Source organism: Peromyscus eremicus, chromosome 11, assembly GCF_949786415.1.
Source record: "Peromyscus eremicus chromosome 11, PerEre_H2_v1, whole genome shotgun sequence".
Taxonomy (NCBI): domain Eukaryota; kingdom Metazoa; phylum Chordata; class Mammalia; order Rodentia; family Cricetidae; genus Peromyscus; species Peromyscus eremicus.
In genome coordinates, this window is record NC_081427.1 from 52,346,520 (window position 1) to 52,360,393 (window position 13,874).

At 38.4% G+C, this 13,874-nt stretch overlaps 1 protein-coding gene across 1 annotated transcript in view; it reads left to right on the forward strand.

Annotated features, from left to right (window-relative positions):
* The window catches only part of Bdp1 (B double prime 1, subunit of RNA polymerase III transcription initiation factor IIIB), a 97,172-nt gene that overhangs the window by 29,673 nt on the left and 53,625 nt on the right, over positions 1-13,874 (forward strand). Inside the window, exons 11-16 of the mRNA XM_059276294.1 lie at positions 1,782-1,917; positions 2,702-2,842; positions 6,572-6,731; positions 7,815-7,909; positions 10,056-10,263; positions 11,616-11,746. Coding sequence (XP_059132277.1) covers positions 1,782-1,917; positions 2,702-2,842; positions 6,572-6,731; positions 7,815-7,909; positions 10,056-10,263; positions 11,616-11,746 — 871 coding nt within the window. The remainder of the gene's footprint in view (positions 1-1,781; positions 1,918-2,701; positions 2,843-6,571; positions 6,732-7,814; positions 7,910-10,055; positions 10,264-11,615; positions 11,747-13,874) is intronic.

Below are 13,874 nucleotides of genomic sequence, written 5' to 3' on the forward strand. Positions count from 1 at the left end.
CCATTTCTGAGTCTTCGTATTGACTGTGTGAACTACAAAAAGAAGCTTCTCTAATGAGGATTGAGAGCTGCACTAATCTTCAGTTATGAAGATAAATATTTAAAAGGCAGTTGATACTGTGTCCATTTTGCAAAGTGGTAGGTTATCTCCTGTGGATCCTTAGGATGACACTAGCCGTGGTTTCTGGCCAGGGTTTTCCTGCCCAAGCATGGAGTCCTCCTGTGTGGATCTGACTATAACACTAACCGAGAAGCAGTTATCTCTGGAGCATCTGTGCCACTGTCGCACAGTGGACGTGGCTTGTCAGTTTAGTTGCTGTTGCTTGCGGGTTCCTAAGTGGTAAGACTGTTAATGACTGTCTCCCTCGGTGGCCTGTATAGCACCTTCCAGCACCATGAGAGCTAGCCGGAAGAGAGGGAAGTCAGTAATGGTTTAATAATCAGTTCTGGTAGTTGAAGTAATAGGACTTTTTTTTCTTTTGAGATATGGTCTGATGTAGCCCAGCCTGGCCTAGAACTTACTGTGTAGCCAAGGATGATCTCCTGCTTCTCATGTTTCCAGTCTCAGAGCTGAGATTATGTACATTTACTCTTATATCCTGTTTACTGGTGTCTGTTTTTTTGTTTGAGACAGGGTTTCTCTGTGTAGACCTGCCTGTCCTGGATCTCACTCTGTAGACTAGGCTGGCTCTAACTCAGAGATCCGCCTGCCTCTGCCTCCTGAGTGCTGGGATTAAAGGCGTGCACCACCGTACCTGGTCCATGGTTGTATGACTTATAAGCATTAGAATATTGTACTCTATTGTTGTTTACCATTACAAGAAATATTACACGTAGAGGCCTATGGGATAGCTCAGTGGGTAAAGATGCTTAAGTTTGATCCCAGGGGTCCCCAAGGGAGAAAACCAACTCCTGTTGCTTTCTGAGCGTTGTGGTAAAATACACTCTCATACACACACACACACACACACACACACACACACACACACACACACAGAGTAAATGAGTAAATAAATGAAAAGCAGTTTTTAAAAAAGAGATTATATATTAAAAGAAAACTGGGTAGAGTGGCCAGTGCCTGTAATCCCACCACTTAGGTGTCAGAGGTAGGTAGATAGATAGATTCAGAAGTTCAGGATTATCCTTGGCTATCTAGTGAGTTTGAAGCCAGCCTATTACATTAGCCCCTGTCTCAACCAAAAGAATAAGAGAGATATAAGCAGAATAAATTATCAGTTCTAGCTCTTTTACCGTCTAAAATAATTGGTGAGTCATTTGAGATGTTGGAACTCAGTGGTTCTTCTTTATCATAGGGTTAATATTAGTGCCTTTTATTACACGTATTTATTTTGTGCCTGTGTGCCTGAGATGACTCAGCAGGGAAAAGACACTTGCCATGTAGTCCTGACAACTTGGGTTCAATCCCCAAACCCTCAAAAGTGAAAAGCAAGCACTAGCTCCAGAGTTGTCTTCTGAACTTCATGTGTATGTGATGGAACATGTGGGCACTCATGCACATGACACACATGCACACAGATGATAATAATAAATGCAAAAAACTTTTAAAAGTAAAAGGGCTGAAGAGATGGCTCAGCTATTAAAGGCTAAGGCTTAAACAATAAAACAAAATTTCCAAGGGAAAAAAAACCCTAAATCTTGAATGCTAAGTGTATTATTAATATTTTGTAGGAAAAGACAAATGTTACATATAAATTCCTTATGCTTTAAAATATTGATATCTTTGCTATTTTTTTTGGAATAACATGTGTTTTATATTCCTAGATACATGCCCTGAGGAAGATGAAGGTGAATGCAATAAGGAACAGATACCTTCCTTCGCACAGAACACAGATGACATTGCAGGGTTAGCATCCACTGAGAAGGTGGAGATGAGCGCTGACTCCATCCCTTCCACATGGTATTTCCTGCCTCTTTACTGGCTTTATCCGCATCTTCTCTTGATTTCTGAGAGAGGATTGAAGTCTCCAGCTGTCATTGTGAACCGCACTTCTTTTTCTGTTTGCTTTATTGATTTATTTTCAAACCTTTTTGTTAGGCTCGTACATAGCTAGGATTTGTTGTACCTTTATTAACTTTTAAAAACTATTTCTTTTTATTATTTAATTTTTTTTTGTGTGTGTGTGTGTGTGTGTGTGTGTGTGTGTGTGTGTGTGTGTATGTATGCACATGAGTGCAGGTGCCCACACAGGCATTGAATTCCCCTGGAACTGGAATTATAGGTGATTGCAACTACCTGGTATAGGTTCTAAGAACTGAATATGAGTCCTCTCAAGTAGCAGTGTGTACTGTTAAGTGCTAGTGCACACCTAAAATCCCAGTACTGAGGAGGCTGAGGCAGGAAGATTATAAATTCGAGGTTAGCTTGGGCAACCTATCAGGTTCTTCTAGTAGTTCCTGCCCCCAAAACAAATAAGCACACACACATACAAATCCTCCTGCCATAGCCTCCCAGACACTGGGATTACAGGCATGGACCGCCATGATGTTCAGGTTTAAGTCCCAGCACCCATATAAAAAGCAAGGTTAGTGTTACCCACTGATAATCCCAGTGTAGGAGGCTCGCGCGCGCGCGCGCACACACACACACACACACACACACACACACACACACACCCCTTTTAGTGGTATGAAAATACATTTCTGGGTATCCGTTGTCTCCTGATACATTTTCCCTTCCTTAGTAATCAACAAGACGTCACGCCAGAGTCAAGGGTTGCAGAGTTGCCTGTGTCAGAAGTTGGGAGTGTTGCCTCCTGTGAAGTAAATAATGTTGGAAGTACTTGTACAGAAGAAAGAAATGTTGACCTAAAGAATAAACCACCGTAAGTATTTTATACAGTAGGATTTCTTTTTAAACATTTTATAAAAGTATTAAACATTTTCTTCTCTGATTTTGGGATTAAACCCAGGACATCACACATTTTGGACATGTCTAAGACTGGAAGGCTGAGCTAGCTCCAGCCTTTGATAAACTTAATTTTTAAAGATAGATATTCATTATTTTAAATTAGACATATATATGTGTGTGTATGTGTAGCTAGAGTTTTCCTGCCTGGCCCACAGTCAGGACAAATCTCTCACCTGCCAGTCCCACAACCGCTCAGACCCAACCAAGTAAACACAGAGACTTATATTGGTTACAAACTGTATGGCCGTAGCAGGCTTCTTGCTAACTGTTCTTACAGCTTAAATCAATCCATTTCCATTAATCTATACCTTGCCACATGGCTCGTGGCTTACCAGGATCTTCACATGTGGCTTGTCATGGTGGCGGCTGGCAGTGTCTGTCTCTCAGCCTTCCACTTCCCAGAATTCTTCTCCTTGTCCCGCCTATACTTCCTGCCTAGCCAATGGCCAATCAGTGATTTATTTACTGACCAATCAGCAACACACTTGACATACAGACCATCCCACAGCATGTATGTGTATATATAGAGATAGATACACACACACACACACATACACACACACACACACACACACATGTATGGTGGACATATGTGTGGTGTTATTGTGTCCCCCAAAATATTGTGTACCTTAATAAACTTATCTGGGGTCAGAGAACAGAAAAGCCACAAGATACTTAGGCTAGAAAATGTTAGCACACGCCTTTAATCCTAGCATTCCAGAGACAAATCCCTCTGGATCTCTGTGAGTTCAAGGCCACGTTGGAAGCAACCAGGCATGGTGACTCACGCCTTTAATCCCAGAAAGCAGCCTTTAATCCCAGGGAGTGGTGGTAGAAAGCAGAAAGGTTTATAAGGTGCGAGGACCAGAAACTAGAAGCATTTGGCTAGTGGCCTTTGCCTGGTTAAGCATTTTGGCTGGTTAAGCGTTCAGGCTTCTAGCAGCATTGGGATGAGGACACAGAAGCTTCCAGTCTGAGGAAACAAGACCAGCTGAGGATCCATCAAGGTGAGGTGGCTGTGGCTTGTTCTGTCTCTCTGATCTACCAGCATTAACTCCAATAACTGGCCCCAGGTTTGATTTTATTAATAAGACTCGTTAAGATTCATGCTACACATATGCCTGTGTGTGTGTGCCGGATCCTCTTGGTGCTGTAGAGGCAGTTGTGAGGCATCCCTATGTGGTGCTGGGAACCAAATCCAGGAGCTCTTAACTGCTGAGGCATTTCTCCATCCCCTTGATAAAGTTCTTAGATTACACTTAGGGAGTAGAAGTGTAGATAACTTAATAGGTAATTTTTATTTTTTTATTTTTTATTTTTTTCCGGGACAGGGTTTCTCTGTGTAGTTTTGGAGCCTGTCCTGTATCTCCCTCTGCAGACCAGGCTGGCCTCGAACTCACAGAGATCTGCCTGCCTCTGCCTCCTGAGTGCTGGGATTAAAGGCTTGTGTCACCACCGCCCACTTAATAGGTAATTTTATTGCAGTCTCTAATACACATCATCAAAAAATTTCACTTTCTGAGTTTTTCTTGGGATTTTTTTATTTTCTGTTTCATTATAGAAAGGAAATGCTGGTGGGCCTGTCAGCCTACCTATTAGCAAGCATTGGGTTTGGTTGAGAAACCCTGCCTTAAAGAGTAAGGGGAAAGAGTGATTGAGGAAGGTTCTGGAGGTCAGTCTTGGGTCTTGTATTAGTCAGGATTCTCTAGAGGAGCAGAACTTATAAAATGAGTATATATGTATGTGTGTATACACATGTACACACACATATACACGCATAGATATCAACATACACAGAACGGGACTTTATTAGAATGACTTACAGGCTGTGGTCCAGCTAGTACAACAGTGGCTGTCTATCAGTGGAAGGGCCAAGAATTCAGTAGTTGAGTCCGTGAGGACGATGTCTCAGGTGGTCTTCAGTATACGCTGGAATCCTGAAGAAGTAGGCTCCAGTGCCCAGTGAAGGAATGGACTGTGAGAGCAAGCAGGCCCTAGCAAAGTGCTTCCATCCCCATGTCCTTTATATGGGCTGCCACAAGAAGGTGTGGCCCACTATAAAGGTGGCTCCTCCAACCTCTACAGATCCGCATTAAAGGTGTGTCTTCCTACCTCAGAGATCCAGATTAGAAGTGGGTCTTCCCCTTCAAATTACTTAATTAAGAAGAAATCCCTCACAGGTGTGCCCAGCCCTTTGGGTTTTTGTTAAGATGTAGTGAAGTTCACAACCAAGAACCGCCATCACAGGCCTACACAGCCACCCACATCCACAAATGAACACGAGCACACACGTTCACTACATGCACATGGAAAGAAGAAAAAGGAACAAAACCCATTGAGCTCATGACTGCTTATTTTTAGTAAAGCACACCACATTGAGAATCAAAATTTTAAAAGTAATTTTTGGAATAAACTCTGAATTTGTTTGCTTAAACAGAGAAAGACAGCAGTCTCCTCACCGTTACTTCTTTCAGGGACTTGGAATGTATACTGAAACAAACCTGATTGCAGTGTACTCATACATAACATTTTGCAGGGCTCCCCCCCCCATACTTTTATGTAAAAAGCATATTTTTATAACTTAACAGTGTTTCATCATTTGAATGTACCCTAGTTTGTGTGGTTTGTTCTTTCTTTACTCATGGCCGTATAGATTGTTTTTATAAACAACAGTTATGATCTTATGCTTTCACTTTCATGCTAGTTTGCAGGTATGTTTTCCAGTGAAGGTTTTAAAAATGGAACTGTCTGCTTAAAGGATGTGCGTGCGCGTGTGCGCCACAGAGCACATACAAAGGTCAGGATAGTTGTGGGATTGGGGCTCCCCTTGCAGGGGTCAGCCTCTTGATGGCAAGTGCCCAGGCCACTGAACCAACCACCTCTGTAGTCCCCAGGATTTTATTTTTATGTTATCCAGTTTCTAGTTCTTTTCCCACTTTTTATGAAATCTTAGATTACTCCATCTAAAATTTATAAAGTAACTTTCCTTGTTTTTCTCTCTTCATTTAAATGTTTGATCCACTTGGAATACATTACCAGTACAGTGCAAGCGTTGCAGCTCACTCTGTTTTATTTGTTAACCAGTTTTCCCATCAGAAGTTAGTTTTGTGTAATGTTTATTTTATTTTTGTTTTTTTGCTTTTGTTTTTTTCAGACAGTGTCTTACTAAATAGTTTTGGCTGTCCTGGAACTTGCTGTGTATTCTAGACTGGCCTCAGACTTAGATCCATTAGCCTCTTCCTCCTGAGTGCTGGGTTTAAAGGTGTGCACTCTCAAACCTAGCATAACATTTATTTTTAAGAATTCTCTGTTACGGATTTCAACTCTTCTGTTTTGAGAAACAATCTTTATTATGTTCTAAAATCATATCTAATTTGGAATCACTTTTTGTTTTGTTTCATTTACATGTTTATATATCTTTTGGTACCACTATACATCTTAATTACTGATGTTGGTATATTTTTAACATCTAGTAGAGTAAGTCTCTCTTTCAGCTTCCTTTGCTGTGCTAATCTTCAGGGCTCTAAGGAGCTGTTTGAATTCCAGCTGTCTTATTTTCCAGCTTTTTAGAGTTTTATTTGATTGTGACTACGCGTTGGTTGCAATTCAAATAATATCCTTTTTTGTTTTCTTTTTTTTTTAGAGAGACTGAACAAGCAGAAAATGTTAAACCAAAATCAAGAAGTCGATTCCAGAGACCTAAACCTAATCTGTCAAGGGCAGTTGGGAAGAAATCAGTTGTTTCACAAGATAAACAAGATGAAAGGAGCAAGAATTCACCCTCAGAAACTTCAGCTGAAAAGGTGTGGTTTAAGAGATGCCTGGAAATTAAAGTTATAAAAATATTTTCTAAATAATTACAAATAAAATATTTAGCTTGTAATTTCAAACTCTGTTACTAATAGGAAAATACAAAAACGTAAAATTAGATTTGTTCTTATTAATCTTCGTTTCATGTGTTTCCTTTAGAGTGTGGGCTGTCTTTAGAAAATACTTTTTTTTATTATACTTTTTTTTTTTTTCCGAGACGGGGTTTCTTCTGTGTAGTTTTGGTGCCTGTCTTGGATCTCGCTCTGTAGACCAGGCTGGCCTTGAACTCACTGAGATCCACCTGCCTCTGCCTCCTCAGCACTGGGATTAAAGATGTGCGCCACTATTGCCCGGCTAGAAAACATTTTTAAATAATACTTTAGCAATGTAGTGTAGCTGCATTTACTTAACCATTGTTTCATTTTTGGAAAACTTATGTTAACAATGTAGGCCACTTAATATAATATTGTGAACATTCTAGTATTTTTGTTTTTCAATTACTTCTGTTAAATTTTTAAAAAATTACATAGTGTGTGTGGGTGAGATGGGGCTGGGGTCAGAGGATATCCTGCCAAGGAGTTAGTTTTCTCATTCCATTATGTGGTTCTTAGAGATTAAAGTTAGGCTGTAAGGATTAGTAGCAAGCCTCTTTTCCTTTGGACTCCTCAATTATTTTTCTTTTTTTTTTTTTTAATCAAGGTCTCAGTGTATAGCTTTGGTTTGTCTGAAACTCTATGTATAGACCATGCTTACCTCAAACCCAGAAAGATCTACCTGCCTCTGTCTCCCAAGTGTTGGGATTAGAGGCATATGCTACCATACCTAGCCTCTTCAGTTTCTTCCTTAAAATGGTATTAGTGGTCAATGAATATGAATGTTTTAAAGACTCTTCATGTTGGCCAGGGCCTTCTCACCATGTATAAGATTGTGTGTTTTGTAATACTTTGATCTGTATTTAGAATTTTTAGAAAATTGCTTTGTTATAAATATAAATACTCAAGATTACTTCATTTTAATTCTCATTCAGTGAAACATTTTATTTTAAGTAGCTTAAATGTAAAACATTATATTTACAGAATCACGTGGAAATGGGGAGAATGACTGAAATACCTGAAAATTTTGGGACAGAGAACACAGAAAGAGAGAACCTGGGTGCTGAAATGGTGTCTGAGTAAGTACTTGGGAAGAAATGATCTTCAGGATTGGTTGTAATTATTAGTTTTCTTTTTAATAAAGACTGAATTTTCAACTAGGGTACTTCGAGTCTGTTTTCATTATAGATAGTTGCAAGAAATTTTAATAATGCTCTGTATGCTTGATGTTATAGACTAGAAATGATGGTATGGGTAGGTCTAGGGCTCTATCTGATTAGTGTGTATGAAGCTCTGGGTTCAATCAGGAGCCTCACGTAAGCCAGGTGTGGTGGCATGTGCTGTGATGCCAGCAGTGGAGAGGTAGAGGTAAGAGATGTGGACCTTCAAGATTATCCTCATCTCAGAGTGATTTTTGAGGCCAGCTGTGGTACAGGAGACCAGTCTCAAAAATAAGTAAATAAAGTTTTGAGGGGTGGGATTGGGTTTTGTGTTTTTGAGACAGGTTTTCTCTATGTAGCTATCCTGGAACCAGGCTGGCCTCGAACTCATAGAGATCTGCCTCTTGAATGTTGGAATTAAAAGCACCACCCGAAATAAAATTTTTAAATGATCCTATAAATACATTGAGTTCAAATTTTGTGCTTCCTTCAATTTACTAACATTTTCTAATAAGTATTGTCAAATCAATGAGTGATCAAGATATGTTTGTGGATTGTATTTGTAGCAAGTGATTTTTTTTTTTTAAAGATTTGTTTATTTATTTTGTATACAGTGTTCTGCCTGCATGTATCCCTGCAGGCCAGAAGAGGGCACCAGATCTCATTACAGATGGTTGTGAGCCACCATGTTGTTGCTGGGAATTGAACTCAGGACCTCTGGGAGAGCAGTCAGTGCTCTTAACCACTGAGCCATCTCTCCAGCTCCGCAAGTGATTTCTAAAGGAATATTTAACTAGATATGGATATAAGACAGTCTGTCTCCAAATATAATTGTGAGCAGGAGATTCTGGGCTATTCAGTGAGATGCTGTTCTGTTAAGTCGGCACTGATTATTAAAAAGGGGAAGATATAAAAATAACAAAAGGTAGACTACTGAATGTATTATGAAAAGAAAAAAGAGAGAATATGGTTATGATAAGATAAAAAGGGAGATTATGGAATCTACTTTTAAAAAGGAACTACTTGTTTTAAATAAGATAAGTAATGAAATTTTTTTGTCTGAATTTGTCAAATGTTACTGGACTGGACATTGTTAATATATATAATGGAGTTTTTTAATCTGATCTGTCAAATGTTAATGGACTAGACATCATTAATGTAATTTTTGACTGTGTATATTGTATATACTTACTGGATATAGTTTTTCTTGTATTAGTTATAAGCTTTTTTTAATTTTAGACAAAAAGAGAGGAAATGTAGTGGTATTGTGTTCCTCAAAATATTGTGTACCTTAATAAACTTATTATTTTATTAAGCATTATGTAGTGATGTCCTGAAAGAGAAGTATAGTGTCACATATTGGATTGATACAGATTTTTTCCATTTTTAGAGTGAGATTTTGATGCTTTTTTAAAGACTTACAACTTATTATGCAACGTTAATGGATACATTAATGGGAAATGAGGGATGGGATAACATTTTTCTTGATTCTCCCAAGGACCTTAATATCACCTATTTTTTGGAGGATTCACTTTCTTTCAATGCCTATAATTATGTCTGTCAAGATCAACAGTGAAGAACATTTTGCTAAGCTGTTTATCAGGGTCTTTGCTTAAGGTGTTCATCTATTTCTTCCCATATGGTTTTTAGCATTTGGCCATATGTTTCTTCATTATTATGCACAGGATCTGGCTGGGAGATATATTTTATGTATTTATACGGAATGTCAGAGAAGTGTGGTGATAGCATATGATTTTCTTACCATCAGCTGTGACAGTGAGTTCTGCTTTGCAGTTACATTTTCATTGTCAGTGATAGGGAAGGCATATTGGCAGAGGCAGATTTGTCTGTTGGGAGGGGGATGAGGTGATATCTGTTCAAGAGGTTTTTATAGCTAGGCTTCCAGAATCGTCTGTTTGAAAGAGCAGGCTGTAGATGTATAGTGAATATTTTTCTAGATGTTCTTGAGGATACTTGAAAAATGCTTCCTATTTAACATGATTTACTTATTTATATAACTTTGTGACTTTGCTGTAATCATACTTTCATTTCTTTGTGGTTATAGTTTGAGTGAAAAATCTTGTGTACAGGAAGATGGTCAACCAAAGGTCTTAAGACCTGTACAACTAATGAGGGGCCGAATGCAAAGACTAAGGCCAAATATACAGAAAGCTGCAGAAAGAAAAGAAATTCTTACACCACAGGAAAAAAGAATAGAGAAGAATAAAGATGAATCCTGTGTTGATAGAGAACAAAATGAATCCTGTGTTGTGGTAAGTATGTTGATTCTGAGAACATTTATTAAGCAAGTATATAAGCCTTAATGTAAGCTTTCACTCTTTTAAAATAAGCTTATGTGTGTCATTTATTATATTTGTGGCCAAAATCTCATAGTGAGGAGTTTTGTTTATTGTTAAATCATTTAGATATTTGAGCATTGTACACATGACTCTTGGTCTGCTCTCAACTTACCTCATATGTGGACTTGGTTTTTCCTTGTGCTTCAGATTGAGCCCAGGTTCTCAAGCATGCTAGGCAAGCACTCTACCCTTGAGCCACATTCTCAGTCTCCTTCTGAAAAGATAGTCATATATGTGAGTTTTAACATTGGCTTAAACAAAAAAGTGCTCCTTTTAAGTATAATTCCAAAACCAGATAATGAAGTGTGTGTGTGTGTGTGTGTGTGTGTGTGTGTGTGTGTGTATGTGTGTATGAGAGAGAGAGAGAGAGAGAGAGAGAGAGAGAGAGAGAGAGAGAGAGAGAGAGAGGGGCAGACAAGAGACAGAGACACACACAGGTGTAGAAGACCAAACCTTAGGTCTCTTTCATGCTAAGAAAGCATTCTTGCTACTAAACCATATCCCTGACTCATGGGGTTTTAGATTATTTATATAGTCTTTGGAAGAAAGCAAAGAGTTAGCATGACTTAAGATTTCGTTTCTTTCTGCTATAATTTAATTTTTTTATATCTTAGACAGAGTCTCATGTAGCCCCAGCTGGCTTCCATCTCACTGTGTAACTGATAACCTTGAACTCCGATCCTTCTGCCTCCGCCCAAGTGCTAAGTGTGTGGGCATGCCCCACCATGCCCATTTTTGTGTGGTGCTGTGGAGGGAGCCCAGCACTCTCACTAGCTGCGCTATATCCCTGCCCCGTGTGTCGTTATTTTCTTAGTCTCTTACGTACTTACAACAACAAGAATTTAGAAGTGCAAGCACTGGGAAGGATTCTGACAAGTGAGATGGAAACGGTCGGAAGTAGATGAATCTGAAGCGTTGCTTTCTGATAGGACAGAAAAGAATAGGACTTTAAGACATGGTAAAGATGGGACTTATGGAATATTCAAGATAGCTAAAGGAAAAACGTTAAAATGTGCTTTTTGACTGTTATTTTATAATTTTGACGTTTTTTACCATTTTCTTTATACAAATGAGATAGGATATTTTGTAGTTGGGTTGTTCTCAAGTTCCCTGTGTAGCCCTGGCTTGTTTGCATCTTCTGCATTTACCTCCCAAGTGCCAGAATACGCATCATCATACCTGGCTAAGATAGATTTTTCAGTAAAAATTTTAAAAGTTTTATGTTTCATTGTGAAATCTAAAATATTACAAACTTTGTTACTAAGATTCTTCAACAAATGGAAAATGAGTCAGTTAAGAACTTTCAGTGTGAAGATGTCATACCACAGCCTGAAAAAAAGGATCCTTTGGAAAGTGTGCAGTCTGATGAGCCCAAGGTTCTTAATGAACATCCAAGGTAAGCATTGTTTATCAGTTATATAATTTAGAAATTCTTAGTAAGGCTTTAGAGCTCAATAAATTGTTTTAAACAAATAAAATTAATTATGTTTATTTATTCTGTGCTTTAAGATAGACATGGACTGTATGCGTGCCAGGGAGGTCTGTGGACAACTTTTGGGCATCAGTTCCCTCTTCCCACAGTGCGTTCATTACCTGGGAATGGAACTCAGGTTACCAAACTTAGAAGGAAGTGCTTTACCTCCTGAGCTGTCTCACTGACCCCCAGAAACAAACTAACTGGCCTCTGTGTCTGTGTATCAATTTCGATTATGTTTAGCAATATTTATGGTGCTAGAGACAAGGCTCAGCTCTTAAGATTGCATACTGCTCTTGTAGATGAGCCAGGTTTGATTCCCAGCACCACACCACCGCTCACAACTGATTGCAGTTCCAGTTCTAAGGCATTTGATTTTGATGCCCTCTGACCTCATTGGGCACCTGAATGCATGTAATATATGTATGTATATATACACATGCATACACACACACACACACACACACACACACACACACACACTTAAAAATCTTAAAAAAAAAAAAAAAAAACCCTAAAAAGTGTAAGAGGTTGGTGAGATGGCTTGCTGGGTAAAGAGGCACTTGCTGTCACGTCCGATCTCTGGATCCCACATGAGACAGCAAGAGAAGGAACTCCCACAGGTTGTCCTCTGACCTCCATGTGCATGTGGTGATGCCTGTGCCCCACCCTCACATTAAATAAATGTACAGGTGATAATATATGTATAGCTTTATTCAAAAACTGTGTAGGAATAACTTTGCATGTTAGTTCCTAAGTTAAAGATGATTTGAAGAAAGCTATTTAATATAAACTAGGATCTGAGTTAATAGGACTAGGCTTTTCATTTAACAAGCATATTAATTAGGTGTCTGTATCCAAATAGAAATGCTACTTTTGGTAATGTTTGATTTTTCTAAAATTAGATCTGTTAGATTGTAAAGCACATCCTTTTCATAGCCAAAGTTGCTGTTTATTATTTTACCAAACCAGATTGATGGAATTACTAGGATGTTTATGGTTTGGTACTATTTGAAGCATGTAGATGTAGAGATAACAGCATGGACTTCTATGTATCTGTTCTCTAACATTTACATGTAAAGTCTGGCCTATGATGTATTTTCATAGACCTGTTTAAATAGCATCTAACCTGAAAGGAAAGGCTAGGAAATGAAGGAATTCCTTTATTTCTTGCTTCATCTATTATTTCTTCTTAGTTCCCTTCAACTGTTTGACTACTACTGTGCCCTGTAGAACTTCCTTCCTTATTACACATCTCTGATAATAGATTTTATTTGTAGTTATCTGACAGATTGGTTTTGTATTTATATTATCTAGATTATGGTGTCTTAGAAGAAAATTAATTAAGTTTTTGAGTGTTTACTGAGTTCTAGAATCCTGGTTACTTTTAAAAATTTACTTATTTGTTTGTTTCTTTGTTTTATTTTTTTGAGAGAGGATCTCATGTAGCCTAGGGTTGCTGTGAACTCACTGTGTAGATAAGAATGACCTTGAACTTTTCCCTTTTTTTTAAACCAAAAAATACTTTCTTTAATTTGTATTTAAAATATTACATTTCACATAAAAGCAAAAATATAAAAACCAATTGTTATAAAAATTACACATTTTAATTACATAAGATGTAATTAAACATGATTTAATCACCCAGGTATCATTTTGAGTGTATTGAATATTTATTGCACATTTTTTTCTCCTTTTTATTTATTCTTTCTGTCTTTCACATCACACATCTCCATCCCATTCACTTCCTCATCTCTTTGTATCCACCTTCTGCCCTTGCAACCTCCCTCCCAAAATAAAATGAAATTTAAGAGAAAACGAAAAGAAAAAAAAGAGAGAGAGAGAAGGAAAAAAATCAGTGTCATCATGGAAGCTGTAGTGTGACACAGTGAGTCACACAGTGAACCCTTTTGTCCATGTGTCTTTACTTGCAAGTGTTCATTACAGAGAGGCATTGGTCTGGTTCGAGGTCTCTGGTTTCTGCTACACTATCAGTGCTGGCCCCTCACTGGGACTCCTCTTGGTTGTCCTGCTGTTGACTGTGTTGTGG